Source organism: Chelonia mydas, chromosome 2, assembly GCF_015237465.2.
Source record: "Chelonia mydas isolate rCheMyd1 chromosome 2, rCheMyd1.pri.v2, whole genome shotgun sequence".
NCBI classification, from domain to species: domain Eukaryota; kingdom Metazoa; phylum Chordata; order Testudines; family Cheloniidae; genus Chelonia; species Chelonia mydas.
In genome coordinates this window covers 214,197,820-214,216,369 of record NC_057850.1, presented here as the reverse complement: position 1 = coordinate 214,216,369, position 18,550 = coordinate 214,197,820, and the positions used below count along the sequence as shown (strand labels likewise).

At 38.2% G+C, this 18,550-nt stretch overlaps 1 protein-coding gene across 5 annotated transcripts in view; it reads right to left on the bottom strand.

The window, feature by feature from the left end:
* The window catches only part of SLC25A13 (solute carrier family 25 member 13), a 132,280-nt gene that overhangs the window by 71,834 nt on the left and 41,896 nt on the right, over positions 1–18,550 (bottom strand). For 3 of the 5 annotated variants that reach the window (XM_037890627.2, XM_037890626.2, XM_037890628.1), the window contains 2 exons: positions 17,675–17,817; positions 11,470–11,585 (listed from right to left, as the gene is read on the bottom strand). In XM_037890627.2, coding sequence (XP_037746555.1) covers positions 11,470–11,585; positions 17,675–17,817 — 259 coding nt within the window. Of the gene's footprint in view, positions 1–11,469; positions 11,586–16,397; positions 16,477–17,674; positions 17,818–18,550 lie in introns of those variants that run through there. The other 2 variants (XM_037890630.2, XM_037890629.2) reach the window with 2 other exon arrangements.

Genomic DNA, 18,550 nt, shown 5'->3' with positions numbered 1-18,550 from the left:
TAGGTAACAGCAGATTTTCCAATTTAAAAAGTAAGAAGATACACACAGTGTGTGTAAATATATTTCGCTATCTGAAACTGCATATTAAAATTCATAATAGCAAAAAATTTCACTGCTCCAAGAGTCTGTTACAGCATTCAACTTCCAATATGCAACCCAGTACAACTTTAAAAACGATGGAAGCAAATTAAGGCTAAAACATACGCTGCCGTTGCTACCATACAAATGTGTACAGGTGGGGGAAGTTCTGGTTGTTCCCCAAATTGCCCCATAGTATAAGTATAAAGGATGGCTAACTTTCAGCTCACAGTTAACCAAAGAGTGATCTTGTATGGTTGTGATTTACTCTCAAATTGGCTTCATGCCACCTTCCCCACACTTTTTTTCTTTTTAAGTAGCGTGAAGTAGCAGCAGAAAGCACAATATTTTAGCCATTTGAGCATGTAGTATTCTCAAATTATCCCACCAACTGGAAGTGCTCTGTTACCTCTAAGCTTTCAAAATTGGAGCCATTATAGTCAATCGCACAAATCCACATTTAGCCTTTCATAAAAAGTGGATTTTTGACCCACTGAACTGGAAAGGCTTCTGTGCGGTTTTACTGATCTTTGACAAGATACCCCAAAACACAGACATGCCAATCTGATGTTGGTGTGCATCTGCATTCAATTGTTTAACACTTATTGTTCATAAGTGGGAACTGATTTTCCATTGTTTGCAACCTGATCATTTAAAAAATTGTAACAGTTGTAAGTAAATCAAAAGGTGAATGACTTGGTAATGGGTTGTGAAGCCTTTCACCTCTAGATAATACATTAACCTTTGGATTACACTGATGGAAAGCAAAAGTCATTGCTTTGGATGGCTGCTAGGTAGCCTATGTAAAATGAATTGGTAGGCTTAACCCAATTCTAGGCAGAGCGGTGTCTTTATCATGTCAGCAGTTACCGTAGTGCCAGCACTCTTGCTGTCTGCAGTGCTGCTGTAACCATGTTGGATATCAGAGAGAAGGTGAGTGAGGTAATATCTTTTATTGGAGTATCTTCTGTTGTTGAGAGACACACTTTCAATCTTAGGGTATGTCTACACAGCCAATGTTAAAGGCTGCTGCGGCAGTGCTTTAACATGGCTGGGTAGTTGCGGCTTCAGCGCTGGAAGAGAGCTCTCCCAGCGCTGTAATAAAACCACCTCTGCGAGGGGAAGAGCTCCCAGTGTTTGGAGCGCAGCTCCCAGCGCTGTAGCACTATCTACACTGCCACTTTACAGCGCTGAAACTTTCATCGCTCAGGGGGATGTTTTTTCACACCCCTGAGCAAAGACAGTGTCAGTGCTGTAAGTGGCAGCGTAGACAAGTCCTTACACAGAGTTTGCCTTCAGGTCTGTGCAAGCTTGAAAGCTCATCTCTCTCACCAAGAGAAGTCGGTCCAATTAAAGATACTCCTTCACCCACCTTGTCTTTCTAGCATTCTTGCCGGCAGTCTCAGCAAAGGAGCAAAATGGTACATGATCCTAGAGTCTTGTATTAAAGGAAGCCATGGCTCTGCAGCATCTGTTTGGTTTTCTTTTTTGTTAGGTGTTCTATAACCAGGACTTTTGACTCGACTGCTATTAATCCAGGACAGCAGCACTACATGGACTTTGGAGAACAAAAACTGAAAGCCCAATTCTAATGTTACAGTAACAGCACACCAGGTTTTTATTTTAGAAAAGAGATAATAGCCATGAGACAGAAGAATAAGAAATCATTTAAAGAGTGATACAGCTTAAGAACAGCTGCACAATTTATTTTAAAGTTAAATTCCAGTCATGCAAAATTATTAGAAAAATTATCACAGGGATCCACATTTGTGTCTCAGTGATTTCCAGATTAAACAAACAAATGTAAGCTATGACTTCTGCTTTTCTCCTCAATTCTGTTCATATTTTCATCCTCCCACCCTTCCCCACCCTGTTTGTGTGTCTTCTATCCACTCTGGACAGGGCAATGTCTTTGTTACATGTCTGTACCTCCCTAGCACAATGGGTCTCTAACCTTTGAGTGGGGGTCCTAGACGCTACTGTAATACAAATAATTAATTGGTTTAATAAAAAGAGCATCTTTTTATAGCCATCACCCCTGTGAAATCTAGCTACGATCTCAGACAAGCTGTCTCTTTCCTTCTCTTATACCTCCCTCCATAATAAAGATTCTGGATGCCAAATTATGCCTTGATTACACTTGTGCAAACCTTGTGTTTCCATTGAGTCTGTACAGGCCTAACTATCAGTAACTTAAACAATTCTGTGTTGGTGCACATGAAGAAACAGAATCCAACTTGCCCTAAACCAAGCTGATCAGAATGATTGTGAACTGAGAGTAAATGGATTAAGTAAGATGATGACATTTTTTATTTTCCAAAGTAGAACTCTTTATATTTATTTAAAAACAAAAAATATGCCAAACCTCCAGTCACTAGACAATTTTAACTTTGGTGGTGCTATCAGGCATAGCTATACTTCCGAAAGGCTCAATAAAAAACAATCATGAAAAGGGTTCTTATTCTATTTAAAATGACAGCCTTAACTTATATCTAAAACATGTTTTGTTTAACTTAGCATGCACTCATAAAAAATGTGTTATAGAACACTTACAACCAAAACCAAAACCTACCACATTTACAGAATTGTCTAGAAACTAAATATCTATGAAAATAATGTCAAGGTCGCAAGCAAAAATTTAACATTTTGGAGATAAATATATGAGCAGTCTAACTTATATCCATTATTAAAGACACCAGTCACAAATTGTGCAGAATCCTATATCAAACAATAAGAGGACTAATGGTCACTGAAAAATTGCAGAAATCAGAACTGCTTCATTAGGGTAGGTCTACATTGCAGACTCCTTATGGTGGCATGTAGAGTACAATACTGCACTCCCTCCTAATAGGGGTATAAGTAGCAGTGTAGTCTCTGAGGCACTGCTTAGACAAAGAAAGGCATGTCTGAACCCTTTTAGTATTTACCATATAGGTCTCTCTACACACCCACGCAATGTCTCCCCGAGTCTACACTGCTATTTTTAGCAACGTAGCATCCCTCCCCACTTCCAGAGCCTATCCCCACTGTCTCCTCTCTGCCACAGCCGTTCACTGGTGCACACGGCTATACGCCAGTGTTGACACAGCCTGTTTTTCACTGCAACGTGTAGCTACACATATGCTACATATCACCATGGTAGTGTGCAGTGTAGACATGCCTTTAGAGAATAAAAGTAAGATTTTGCACTTGTAGCAATGCCATATGGCCCATAATATCTAGACAAAAGTTGAAACAACGTTACGTTATATAGGCGTAAGCAAACACAGCAGTCAAGGACAGTAATTCCTCACCAATTTGAGCTAATAACTTGGAGATCCATCACGTACTACTGAATATTCAAGTCAGTGAGTAAGTGAACAAACCATAAAGAGTCAGTTCTTTATTTTGATTATTCTAGAGGCCCCGATCAGAACTGGAGCACCATTGTACAAGATGATATACAAACAGGTAAAAGTACAGTCCCTGCAAGAACAGCTTCCATTAATAAAAAATAAGCATATTATGGCACATATCGTAAAAATAATGAAATCTTGATCATACAAGCACTAACTAAAGCACTCTGCTGTTAAAGCGTTGGTCATTTAGGTGTTCTATAATGATTCTTAGTGTAATGACAAAGTATCAAAACAATACCATGCAAAGGGTACTCTGAATCTGTTACACAAAAGTTGCAGAAATAGTTAAATATATGTGAAGAGTTGTGTACAATTAGAATGCTTATGCGTACACAAGCGTATAAAGGCAGGCAGATAAATGAGCAGAAGTGCTGTTTGGTAACCTGTATCAACAATTAACATGTTCCTTGGATAGGTAAACTGCCATAATTAATAACAGAAGATGTGTCCCACAATAAATACAGACTACACATATATACTGATTGCACCTTCAGACAAAGGCTTGGAATGAGTTATTCAGTTCTGCAATTATACCCATCTAACAATTTCAGGGTCCTCCCTCTGCCCCCACCCCCCGCCTCTAGTTCTGAGAGGAAAGGAGTTTTATTTTTAAACTGATACTGTGCAACTATCTTACAATCAACTCAATTTTTCCACAAAACATCTTAATATCCATTTGGAATCTGCATCAAATTTAAACATATAGGACTTTTTTTTTTTTTTTACACTACAAAAGAATTTTACTGTATCCACGATCACTAACACCATAAACTGTTTATCAGTAGAGCTGTACGGGAACTAGAATTTCTGTTCCACAGGAAATTCCGTGGTTTTGAAACAAAATCAGAATGAAATCAAGAATTTAATATTGTTTTGGATCAATTGAAATGCTTCAATTTTTACTTTAATTTTTTATAATGTAAAATTAAACAAATTTCAAAACAAAAAGTTGTCTCAAGACAAAAATTGACATTCATTTCTGAAAATGTCGAAACCAAATGTGTTCTTTTTCTGAAATTGATGCATTCTTGTAAAAGGCTTGATTTCAACAACACAGCATTTTCTGATGGAAAAACCGGAAAATTTTCCAAGCAGTTCTATTTATCAAACTTTAATTCTGTCACCTGTTTTATTTCTATTTTAGACACAAATGCACTAGTAATACCTATATCAAATTTAAGCTCTCAGAGTGTAGCTGACTATTCCAAAGCTCTGACATTAGGCATAATAACTTTATTATAATGAGGAGTACTTGTGGCACCTTAGAGACTAACAAATTTATTTAAGGTGCCACAAGTACTCCTCGTTCTTTCTGATGATACAGACTAACACAGCTACCACTCTGAAAATTTATTATAGTTAGCCTACTTGTATAAAATACAAATACTTTATCTGAAGGGAAACTATAGTATTATAAAAAACAAACAACTTTTATATTTACACTATCATAATTTTTCTGCATATTGCTCTATCATTTTATTTAGTTAATAGCATTCAACTAAGCCCGCAGAAATGTACACTCTTTGCACCCTTGTTTTCTAGCATTACTGATTTTAATTGTTGGTCTTAAAGCACGGATTGACTCTATGCATCATGGGTAAAGAACACTCTGCAGTCTCCCCAAAATTTCAGTACAACTCCTCTGAGCGAGGAATTCATCTTTTGAGCATTTACAAGTAAACCAGCCAATTTATCAAATTTTGTTTGACAAACAGCAAGCAACAGGCAAAACCCTGGTCACACTGAAGCAACGGTAAAACTCTCAATGATTTCAAATCAGGTAGGATTTTTCCCAAGGTGCTTAATATTTTTTCCCCAGATGTATTAAAAAGCTTCATATACACAAGATAATTTAACCTCACTGGAATACTCTATTACACTCTATATATACGCACACACACCCTCTCCCCCCTCCTCTTGGCATTTGTTTATGTCAGGGGTGCCCAATCTATGGCCCACCAGAAGATTTCGTAACATCTGTGGCCTGCTTCAATACAACTTACTAACAGCTGATTCATTAGCGTTTTGTCATCATGTTTACATCATTGTAGCTTACACAAGTGTGTCAATAGACAATACATAGAAGCACCCTATCTAAATACATATGAAACAAGCTGAACTTAAAAGATAAATAAATACAGATGACTTTAAATCTTATTAAAATTTACAGAATCTGTTTGGCCCACACCAGGTTGTGATTAAGTTTATGTGGTCCTCCTGTGTAATAAGGTTGGTCATCATTGGTTTATATGATTCATTTGAATATGCCCCAAAAAATCAATGTCATTTAATTTTTACAGTGTTTAGTACATTTTAACATAACGTGCTTTGGCTTTATCATCGCATGAAGGCAGATACAGTCTCTCGATTGCAGAGAATATTGATTTCATTAAGATGTTGTCATGTTGTATATGAAATTACGATTAATAATAAATTCTATTACATGGCTTAAGATACAGTTGCAATAAAATCTTGCTTCATAGAAAAATGTTTTTCGGTCCTCTTCTATGACTTTTTTGAAGTGTAAAACTTTCAGAAGCCTATACTGAAACTAGCGAAGAGCATTCCTGCACTATAGAGAGGAGACAGAAGATTTAGTCTAGTAATTAAAGCCTGGATTTAGGAAAACAGCTAAACTTCTAAACCAGTGGTTCTCAACCTATTTACCACTGTGAGCTGCATATGCAGCTCTCTGTGTATTATGTCACAAGCAGCCCCCAGGTTGAGAACCACTGTTCTAAACTCTAAACCCAGCTATGCCAGTGACTGGATGCGTGGACTTGGGCAAATCACATACCATCTTTTTATCTGTTTCCCCAAGTGTAAAACGTTTATAACTGTTACCGGCCTCTCACAGATGTTACAAGGCACTCAAATTAACATACGGAAGAAGAGAGGAAAAAGTTGCACAGAAATGAACATGTTTGAAAAGGACAATACAAGTTCTAAGTTTTGTTGTTACAACACACAAGGCCCTTTCATTCACCCATTCAGAATCCAACATGGAGGTCATCAAATGGACTTAATTTTTAAATTTTGACATTTTTACCCAAGCTTCTAAACTTAAAAAAAAAAAAAAAAAGCTAGATAGTATAGAATTTCAAAGAACTCTGACTCTTTAATGAGGCATTAAAATACTGTAATACAACAAAAAAGCAACACTGCTAAGTCTCTTAAACCCCTGGACTTACATTATCAGCTTTTATGTGCCTGTCAACACTCAACAGTAAGAAGCAATGGGTTGCTCTTTGCCTCAAATTTAAAAGCCAACTAAACTTCCTTCCACCTTCCTGCTGAGAGTTTTAACTCCTTGCCAACTGTTGAAGCTTTGACACATCAGCAGCAGATAAATCTACAAAGTATGCAATGGCCTGATACAGTCTCAACCAGCCAAGGGCCAAAGCATGTTACTTCCCATTCCACAACTGCAGCCTCTAGAAATGACACATTAAAAATAATACCTTTTCGTACCATACTGCATGCAAGAAAACTCTTCTTTAAAACGAATTATACTTGGTTACCTTTGTCAGAGAGACTTATTTAAGTTACATTTTTGTTATGAACGTAAAGGCCCTTTGTTTTCAGTTTTTACTGATTTTTACTGAAAAATTTCAAGGTTTTATAAAAGCTCTTCGGGTTTTTACTGATTTTCACCCAAATTTTGGACCACTCAAGTTCACAAAAATACAGATTATGTTAAGAAATCCAATATATTACATTAGATAGATGTTTATTTTAGTTATAAGTTAGTGTAAGTGGGAGGGTGTCTGTTAAAGTAAGACAATGTAATGGAAGATACACATGTGTACATGCCTCAGTGTGTGAGTGTATGTACCATTAATGTATAGTTCATTAAAAAAACACAGCATTAAACTGTTATTACCTTCAATACTTTTTCTTTTCTCTTTTTCTTTCCTCCCATATCCCAATATTAACCTCCATATTTACCTAGAAAACTGTCCAGTTAATTTTTTGTCTTGAACTTTCACCCATTTTTAAAATTTTTGTATTAAACACTAACATTTCCTGGGAATTTATCAGACATAATAAAAGCTAAACATGAAGGCCCTTTTATATACTTACAACCTGAAGTGTAAAAAAGAAATTCTGCAGACAGTTACACAGTTTTCAATTATATGCCTAAACTAAGAAGGAAAGAAACGTTATCTGATGGCTAAAAAAAACTTTAAATTTTTCCAATGGTACATTAAGTTTTTGGGATTTTTTTTAATACTTTGCATCACTACAGCACCCAGAACAGTCCCATCACAGCGTACCAATATCCAGGCATATAATATTTAGACTAAACAAGCAACTGAAAAGCAAGTACATTATAGATTTCTGCACAAACATTATCAGTTTCAAGATCAATGTATCTGTGAAAAAGCCAGAGTTGGGTGACATGCATGGGGTATTCTATTTAGCAGAAAACACAATTACCCATTGGAAAACCCTAAATTATACTGAATATAAACTAGAATAGTCACAGTTTCCCTATTAGATAGCCAAACAATAATTCATCTAGATATGGTAAGATTACTTTTCAGCAGTCCAGATTAACTGTAATTTCCCAGCAGCAGCAAACTAGCTATGATTTATAACCAATCATTGAGATACTACATTTATCAGCAATCCTGCAGACATCAATTTCTTCTGCTCCCTAATGCTTAACCCTACAATTGAACACTATACAAACACCCAGTTCAAAACCTCCAGTGCCGACTCAAGGGCTTGATCTTGATCCCATTCAAATCAATCGATGTAAAACACTCAAAATTAACTTTAACGGTGCAAGATCCAACCACTGAGTTGCAAAGTTATAATACAGTAGTGAAATAAATAACTTTAAAGATCAACATTTTCATAATTTAAAAGAAAAAGCCCTCACTTTCTCCTTACATCTTTACAACGGAAACCAGAAATTAAATTTATTTCCTTACCTGAAGGTCTTATATCCAGTGTATGCACTACTGTGCATGCAACATTCACTTCACCCTCCCACATCTCACCATTTGTTTTGGAAGAGAACATCCCAAAGCACTATGACAGGTTTCAGAGTAGCAGCCATGTTAGTCTGTATTCGCGAAAAGGAGTACTTGTGGCACCTTAGAGGCTAACAAATTTATTGAGCATAAGCTTTTGTGAGCTACAGCTCACTTCATTGGATGCATTCAGTGGGCTGTCGCTCACGAAAGCTTATGCTCACATAAATTTGTTAGTCTCGAAAGTGCCACAAGTACTCCTTTTCTTTTTGCCAAAGCAATATGTAGAAGTTGCAAATAAATATTTGCAACTTTTCCGCTCCTCTTCCAAATGTTAATTTGAGAGCCTTCCAACCTTGACAGAGTCCCTTTAAGAACTGCCACAAGACAAAGTTGGGCATAGAGCAGGGGTGGGCAAACTTTTTGGACTGAGGGCCACATCTGGATATGGAAATTGTATGGCGGGCCATGAATGCTCATGAAATTGGGGTTGGGGTGTGGGAGGGCTCCGGCTGGGGTTACAGGCTCTGGGGTGGGACCAGAAATGAGGAGCTCAGGGTGCGGGAGGGCACTGCAGGATTGGACAGAGGGTTGGGGAACAGGGGGGTGTGAGGGCTCCGGCTGAGGATGCAGACTGTGGTGTAGGGCCAGGGATGAGGGGTCTGGAGTGCAGGAGGGTGGAAGCTCCCCCTTCCAGCTTCTACGCGGAGGCACAGCACCAGCCAGGCGGCTCTGCACATTACCCAGTCCGCAGGCGCTTCCCCTGCAGCTCCCAGTGACCGCGGTTCCTGGCCAATGGGAGCTGCAGAGCTGGTGCTTGGGGTGGGTGAAGCGTGCACAGCCCCCTGGCTTCCCCTACGCGTAGGAACCGGAGGGGGGACATACCGCTGCTTCCGGAAGCCGCACGGAGCTATGGGGAGTGGGGAAAGCCCCCGACCATGCTCCCCGGTGGGAACTCAAGGACCAGTTTAAAAGGTCTGATGGGCCGGACGCAGCCCGAGGGCTGTAGTTTGCCCACCTCTGGCACAGAGGTTTCTTCATACAAAAGGGATGTCAATAGAGAAAAATTTCAAGCAGATAAATCCTTGAGTTTGAAACTGACCCACCCCTTTGCAAGCTCTTTTCTTACCATGAGTCACTAAGTCACTTATCATGAGTTCAATACTTTCCCTTGGAGTTGGAGAATCTACAACCTACAATAATGTCACTGAGAAATACGACAGGCCGATATTTTTAACTTTTAAACAAGAATCTTACATTTACATTTCCACATTTTATGCAAAGTTTGGGCTTTGTTCTCTTCAACACACCTTCTGATTCATTAAAAAAAGTTATCAGATAACTACTTTCTATTTATTTGAATTGAAGCACTTTTTCCTTTTGAAATTCAATACTATACAGACTCTCATGCTGTGTAAAAACTAAACATAAACCCTGAGGAAACAATTGGGGTAAGGATAAATAAACCAATAAGAATTCAGTGTTAAAAAGTGGAACTAAACTGATTCAGTATCTGAGTACAGAGGAAAGAATTTTAGTTGTTTCAAGATCATTCACTAATGTTCCAAGCAAGTGGAGCTCTGAAAGAGGCAACAACCTGTAGGATCACAGGTATTCCATGAGCCTTTGTTTCAACAAATCAAAGAACTAATCAGTTTCACTATAGACAGGGATATTCTGTAATATATGTCTAAAGGGGATAACGCATGGTCAAATCTCTCTCTCTCTCTCAACAAAAATACACACAGATTACATATTAGGCATAAAATATTTCCTTCGCTGAGATTAAGGACAGTAGAACTTTTATTATTCATTTGATTTGTTTAAACATTTTTAGTGCCCATTCTAAGCTCTGAGCACTCTGCAGCTGTTAAAACAAGTAATATTTCACACAGAGAACTAGATGTTTAATAAACTTAGAATACCAAAACACCTATAAACCAAAACATGTCTATGGTTTGCTCCACTGAGTACAAGATCGAATGTGGCTTTATTGTAAACATTTGCCTCAACAATGGCAATAGCAGATCTTCCCATTTTAAATGGAAAGGGAAGGATGGATGCATCTGTGGGTGAATGTTAAGATGAAACAAACGGTGCTTGCATTAAGGGGGTCACCATGCACTCAGTTCAGAAGAGACCAAGAACCACTGGCGTTCACCAGATTGTTGTCTCAAACTGTTCACTCACTGACACTACTAAGAACAACGACACACTAATAATTGAGTGTATATAGTAACACAAAACTCTGTAAGTAGCAATTCTTTAAAAAATAAGAAAAACTTTCTGAAGTGCAGTCCACTCAGATTATTCGCAGCTGCTATTTGTGTATTTTTCTTCCAAACAGAATGGTAACATGCACCTAGACAGGTGGCAACTATTTCTACAGATGTCAGAAGCTGTCTATATAGTTGCTAAAAGTAAATAACCCCAGTGACCATGATGTAATGTGACAACTCCATAAGAAACACACGTGTCAATGTAAACCCCTCCCTCCCAAAGAACAGACCAGATTTTCAGTGGGGGTAGTATCGGGTTTCTTACAGAAAAGTCTCACCAATGAAATTTTGAAAAATTAAAACAAAGGAAACCAACTTGAAATCTAGCCAATTTAAACAAAAAAACTATTCAAATTAACTTTGAGCCATGGATCTCCTCAAGTCCTCCTGCAGTTGGGGGTTGGTTGTTTTTTTGGGGGTGTGGTTTTACAATAATTGTGCACCCCACCTTCACCGTGCTATGTGAAAGACCCACACAAGCAAAGGAAGAAAGTGACTGACTCTACAGAGGAAACAGTGAAAAGGACTGTACACAAAGTGAAGACAAGTGCACAAAGTAAACTGAAAAAAAAAACCCAACAAATTATTTTGTTCAAATAGCTTTCAGTTATAAACACCCTAGTTGTTTCATATAATGATAGATAAAATATTTTCAGGCAAAAGTCTGATTTTTAAGTTGACCATGTCTCTTTAACTTTGTATATTTCAAAGCTCGAAAATAATAAGTCTTACCAAAAGTAACTTCTCCTTCGCCAGTTTTGTCAAACAGTTGAAAGGCCACCATGAACAATGCATCTGGAGCACACAGGACTGATTCAAATGCCACAAATTCTTGAAAGGATATAAGCCTGCAAATAAGACAAGTAAAATGGCGTGAAACCAATTTACTCATAGAAAATGTAACTACAATTTAAACACAACCTATGCAAGGCTCAGCACAACTAAAGTGTTGACTGAACAATGGTACAAGATATTCTCATTGCAACATGTTGCAAAACGTATTAGTACAAGGATTGACAACATGCTGTTACACCAGTGGATAGAAATAACTCTGGTGAGAGCGCAAAATCCTTTTTCATTAGCAATTCACAGCAGAGTGTAACATTACCAAACTAACTAGGTGCTTTTGAAAATCCCACCCAAGTGACTCAGGAGCATGAGTCCCTTTAACTTTCAATGGGACTAAGTCACTCGGGCACTTTTCAAAAGCTCACCCTTTAAGACCTCAGTGCTGTCAATCATCTCAAAGGGGACTAAGCAAAATGTGTTCTCTGTATGCTAGTAACATACTAGTCACCTACTGCAGCCCTTGGATATTGCACACAATGCACAATTCTTCAAATAGTAGCCTGGGTCACCTATCAAACCACAGGTAAGTGCCAAGAGAGCTGTTTATACAAGTTCACTAGTACAGTCAAGTTCTACAGTGTATTCAAAGTGCAGAGATGCAAGCAGAAGTATCATCTTTCCTCCACTCAATTCATACACAGTAATCAAGAACTAGGTGTATGAAAATCTCCTATTCTTCCTCTGGCATAATCTGCCAAGAGTCTGGTGGGTTCAGACTTCTCTGAGTTGTACCTGATGGACAAAGTGGGGGCTCAACATCTTCTTCTTGAGACTGTGGGAGATGCAGTTTCTTCAAACTTCCTCGGAAGCACCCATTGTCAGAGAAAAGATAATGGACCAAATGATCCATTGGTTTGATCCAGTATGGCAATATTTACCCTTAAAACGTAACCAAGAGTTCAATTCTTCAAACCCAAAGTAATAAAGCGGTGTATTACTCTCGTATTTATTGTTTACAATCTAAGCAAAATACATAGAACTTAAATTATTATTTTTCATTAATATTTGTTAGATGTTGGCAATGTACCGGATATTGAACAAGACAAAATGAAAATAGTTCCTGTCCCAAAGAGCATACAGCCTAAGCAAGATGGACAGAGTAGACGGAATGCAGTAAAAGCCCAGAGGAAGGAATATTAGATTTTTCTTTAATCATTACTTATATTGTAGTTCACTCACTTCTTGGTGGCACTGCAGAAGCAGCAATTCTTTAAAGGGGATTTCAATGAGAGAAAAAGGCGTCTTGGAGATGAGAGTAGGCAGGGCATTTCATGCCTCAAGGAAGGCATGAGAAAGACTTTAAAATGGTTGTAAAAGAAAACCAGATAAACAGGTTTGAGACTGGCATCAATGGTGCAAGCAGGGATGGAGCAGATCTGTTTAGAAAACTCACTACCCATACTAGAAAGAAAAATATCCATGAATTCTACAGAAAACCCCAGCCTACAGCAGCAATGCTGGAATTTAGCAATGGAAATGCAGCTACTTTACATCCTTAAACAGTGAAACAAGCCCAAAACAAGGCAGTGAAGGTAACAGCCAAACATCATGTTGGACTGGTTAATATATATAATATAAATAAAGCATGCAATGCTAGTAAGGATACAGCAGTTACAGAACCTGACAAATCATAAGGAAACAGCACATCGTGCACACTTTCTGTGTACCAGACGAGGATTAATAAGATTCCAGGCGTTAAAGGATGCAGCAGGAGTTTTTTTAATTTGGAACACATTCTCTGTCAGTACTTCCAAGTAATAAAAACCCCTAATAAGTCTGAGATAGATTATTAAAATAACCTACATACATTTTTTAAAAACAATTATTCATGGTTATGGGAAGACTCTAAGTGTACCAATGTGATGTTCTAGCTAGATATTACAGAAGAGACATTAATATCTGCTGTGCCAGCTGAATTCAAATTAACCCAATTTTTACATGTTAATTAAACCAGCTATTTTCTTCTTATTGTATTTTTGCTCCTAAAGCAGACTAGCCTACTAGTGATTCCCAACAGATCTACTCTAACAACAATGACGTATTCATTTACTTCTATTATGACCATACAATACAGTAACTGAGCAGTAATTTTTCACAGTCAATTACACGTGGTTCTTAATGCTTAAAGATGCTGCAATAATGTGTACTACATAGCCATATGCTTAAAGCTCTATACTGCACAAGGCCAGTTGCCTGGGTAACACATTTTCTTTCTGGTTTAGCATAACCCTTCATTGAATATCATTAGGTGTCATTAAACAGCAGATATTAACATGAACTTCAATACACTACTTAAGTTATTTTACCTACATAAATAGGTATTCATTTATAACATGAAAACCCACATAGAGAAAATCCTAATAGTCCTGTATTTTAACAATGCAAAGAGAAAGTACTAAAATGGTTACAAATTATAAGTCAAGCATGCAGATATCTTATTTAACTGGTTAAAATCTGTCTCCAAACACCCTACCCCTATTAACATTGGCAATTCTGTTTTATAACTTATTCAGGAAAGAATGAAATCCTGAATTTTAACACCCATACACAGTAGTTACAAACCAAATCCACCCACTGGGTTTGGTTCATCAAGAACACTATTTACTGCCTCCCTATCTATTTATCCAAGCTTTTATATTGGTGGTCATAGCTGTAGAATCTGAGTCCCAAGCAGCTGTAATGCTTTCCATCAGAAAAGTCCACATGCAATCATGAAAGGGAAAAGCCATTACCTACCGTAATAATACATACAAATGCAATGATGAAGAGGTTTCCTATGTAATCAATGCATATGTTTTACTCTGTCAGCAATTTAAGTATGATAACATAATGAGACACAAATTGAAGCTACATCTATTATTTTATGCTCTAACCTAAGTAAACTAAGTACAGTGTAAATTGGTGCATTAGAGATAAATTTATATCCAAAAATAATGGAAAATGCTGGCATTTCCAAGTGTTATTTTTGAATGGTTTGTCCTTTCTGAAAATAAAGCACATAGTATTTCTCAGTGAAGTGTGTTAGTTACTGCAGTCCAAAATAACTGAGATATAAAGTAAATACTTATTTTGTTAGACAGGCATTTAAAGTACAACAGCACACAAAAATACATTATGTTAAAGGAGGCAGAATGAGTAACTCCTGGACTGCTGCGTCAATGACATCCCTTGGTATATACCAAGGTATTGTTGGAAGATATTTGTAATCCAATCTAAGCAAGTCCAATTATTTTATAATTAAGAAGAGGAGGGATTAGTTGGAAGAACTCTTTCACAGGATCCCCTTGCATAGACACATTGTCCTGATGTGAGGACATGACTTTCTCCCCATGAAAAAGGGGGGATCCACAATAGGCCAGGGCTGTCTTTGTTGAAACCATGGATCTTTGCCGCACTAGCGGCAGCATCTGTGGTAACCCTCAACTCCTTTATTCCTAGCAGGGCAGCTCCACAACAAGAGAAGTCTGTCCATGTTGCAACTGGGGAGATCCATGTAAAAGACAGTCTTAGCCTGCACTCTCTTTTCCAATTAAATTCTGGGGGAAGCAGGGGACAACATGCATCCCCCAGAACCCTATTTCTTCTGTCCAGTCCACCCAGTCTCCACGATGCAAAGCACATGCCACAGGATCCAGAGTTGAAGGGACAGTACCAAAGAGTTACCTGAGCCTCCCCATCTGCACAAAAGGGGAAAAAAACAGTGTGAAACTCTGTGCCCAGATCTCAGGGTTGCGGGGGGAGGAGCACACTAAGAGCCTCCCCAACTCTGAGGTAAAAAGTCCTTAGCAACCAAGATGTTTCTGCTGCTGAGTCAGGAGCTGCTTCATGGTCCTCCTTGTCTGTCTGTCTGAGCATCCACCGTGGTAGTACTGAAGCTTCTCTCAGTAAGAGTGACTGCACTTGGCCATCCTGAGGGCCAGATGGTCTTTAAGACTGGAGTGAGGCCTGGAGGCAATGGAATGGCTGCCACAGTATCTCTAGAACACATTTAGGTGAGCACCCACCACCTCTGCACTTGCATATTTCACAGCAATTAAAAAATACCACTAACATTAATTCACAATTCTTCCTGCAAGGTACATTCCCTGTAGATGGCCTGTGTTATACAGGAGGTCAGATGAGATGATCGATGGTCCATTCTGGACTTAGAATCTATGAACATTCATCAGCCACCCAAAAGCCTGAGCTAGCAAGAGCAGCCTTGCATTTTTCCCCAAAGCTTGCAGATCTGGGCTTTGAAAGAATGCCAGGATGGAGTGAATTTCAGAAGAGGAGACCACCTGTTGCCAGTACTAGAGAATTTAACTACAGGAACCAAAAGCAAGAGTGAGCCAAGTAAAACATGATTGTTTCAGGTTGGAGATCACGGAGAACTTCAATCATCATCAGAATGATGCACGAATGCCTGGGTACATGTGGCAGAACAATCCTGTGACAGGGTGCTACAGGGACGTACCAAATCCTTTTCACTTTCTGAACCTCCTTCATTCTTTCATAGAGTGATATAACAACTAAGACTAGAAAATTCAAGAGATTCTCCAAAGACACTAAGGGCATGAAAATCCTCAGTGACTGGCTGTTGCTAATGGATGCAGAGAGAAGCACCATCCACTCTAGATTAGTAGCCATTGAAACACAAGCACAAATACCTACACTAAAATTAATGCAAAACTCCAGTAGCGAAAAGGCAATAACACATAGGGTCATGAAATCCCAATTTGGTGATGATTTAACAGAGGCTACAGCTGTAATTTTGCTATCTGTGGCACCAGCCTCCACTAAGGTAGGATAAAGTTACGTATTATACTCACAATCTTCCTGTTACAAAATGGCTTTGAAGATCCACAATGTAGAAAAAGCAGCCTTAAAACACCAAACGAAGAGAAGAGTGGTGGAAGCCTGGAAAGGGTTTATCATTTCCAGTTATAATCCATTTAAAGCCATCCTCACCACATTATAGTTATGTAACCTTTTAAAGAATTCCTTCCCAGAGATAGCAATCATCACGTTAACTTATCTGCAAGGTCCATAGTGCCTAACCACAGGAGGTTTGCGAGGTTAAGTCGGGCGGGAGAAAGGGCACAAAAATGAACATGAAAGCACTTGGCTGTACGTGCTCATGCTGGAAAGAGTATGCATTTTCTATTCATGCTTCATTTTTATATTTTACTCCCTACTACATACATCGTTCTTCATTTTTTTAAACCCACAACTATGGACTTAAGGACGTTAAGTTCTTCTAAAGACAGTGTAAGGCAGAGTTTGAAAAATCTATTCACCTAGGGTGAGGCAGCAGCTTGCCTGGGCAAGTATCAACAGCAGAACCTATGATTGCATTACAAAACAAAAAAGGGGGGAGGGATAACCTTGATTGTTGGCCAAGTCAACCTTCTCAATGTGACTCGTGTAAGCTGCATAAATGCTGTCTTCCCAAGTCTGCCAACAGACTGCTCCAAACCCTTGATTGCTGCTCAAGAGATCTGCTCAGCAACAGCAAAACCAGATCAGAGCTTTGTAAGTTTTCACTAGTATTATTCAGAACCATGTAAGGAAACAGCAAAGGTGTCTCTTGCTTTGGTCAGACCTTCTCTCTCTCCCCCACCCCCATCCTTCCCCCCCACACCTTATTTTATTTGGTCACCATGATCTAAAAAAGAAGAAAAAGGGAAAGGGAAAGAAAGGAGTGACAAGAGCAAGAGAGGTTTATTAAATTTAAAAAAATAATTTAGTAAATATAAAGGTGATTAGCAATATGACAATTATGTACAGTGCATAATAGAGTATAACTGTTTGAGTCTTTTAACTGCAGAGATTCAGACAGTGTTTTTCACTCCAGCTGTAGGCTTATTGCTTGGGCTGATACATTCTAGATAAATTTTTCAAAGTGCTCTCTGCTTGTTACACTGTCGTGGATATTGAAGGCTTGCCTGTCTCTTTGAATTGGGAGTTTTAGGTCAGGTACATGAGCAGTTTCTCAAAGTGCTATTCAATACAGATGAATGAACAGTGGTGAGATAAGATTCTCTTAAAAGAACAGTTTATATACTTTCTAAACTCATTAAATTAGAATGAAAAACACAAGACATACCCATCCTTAGTCTGATCCACCACACCTCCCAGGAGCTGCACAGTGTTTGGATTGGGCACCCCAGCTCCTACTATTCCCAGGTACCGCGTGATAAAGTCATTAGGAGACATGAAAAATTCTCCATTTTTTTCAACACTTGCATACTGTAAAACAAAAAAAAAGAAAATATTTGTCTCAGATGAATTCTTCTCTAAATTGATATTTTCTGGCATTTCAGCAGCATCCATTGGCTCATGTTAAGGATCAGGGCCACTGTGTTCCACATACACATACTAACAGACAATTCCTGCCCAGAAGAGTTTACAATCTACATTAAAACAAGATGTAACAAGTAAATGAAACAAACAATTGAAGGGGGTAGGGAAGATAGAAGAGAGTAACACAGACAGGAATACATTAATCAAAAGCATAATAAGCAGGGTTCAAGTCAAAAGATATAAAAAACCCAGTAATACTAACAATATTAGCAATTCTTATACATTTAGCTTAAAAATAGCATATAATTCTGCAATAAGGTCTTGATTCAGGAAGACACTTATCACGCATATGTTTAGAATGACTTCCATTGGACTTAAGAATGTGCTTTAATGATCTTCCTAATTAAGGATGATTTCCTGAACCAAGGCTTAAGTGTTCTGCCCAACAGCGAGATAGTATATGGTATTCTAGGCCCAAGGAGATGCAAATGGCTCTTGTTTATTTTTTATTTTATTCCTTAATTTGCAAAAGCTACAAAGTACATTAAGAGTGTACTACAGGTACAAAACAAGGTTTAAAAACATGCAAATGATCAGTATGTACAAAAAAAAACCCAACCTGACCTTGGACAGTCTCCAAGGGTATGCATAAATCTTAGATCATTATTTCATTTCCACC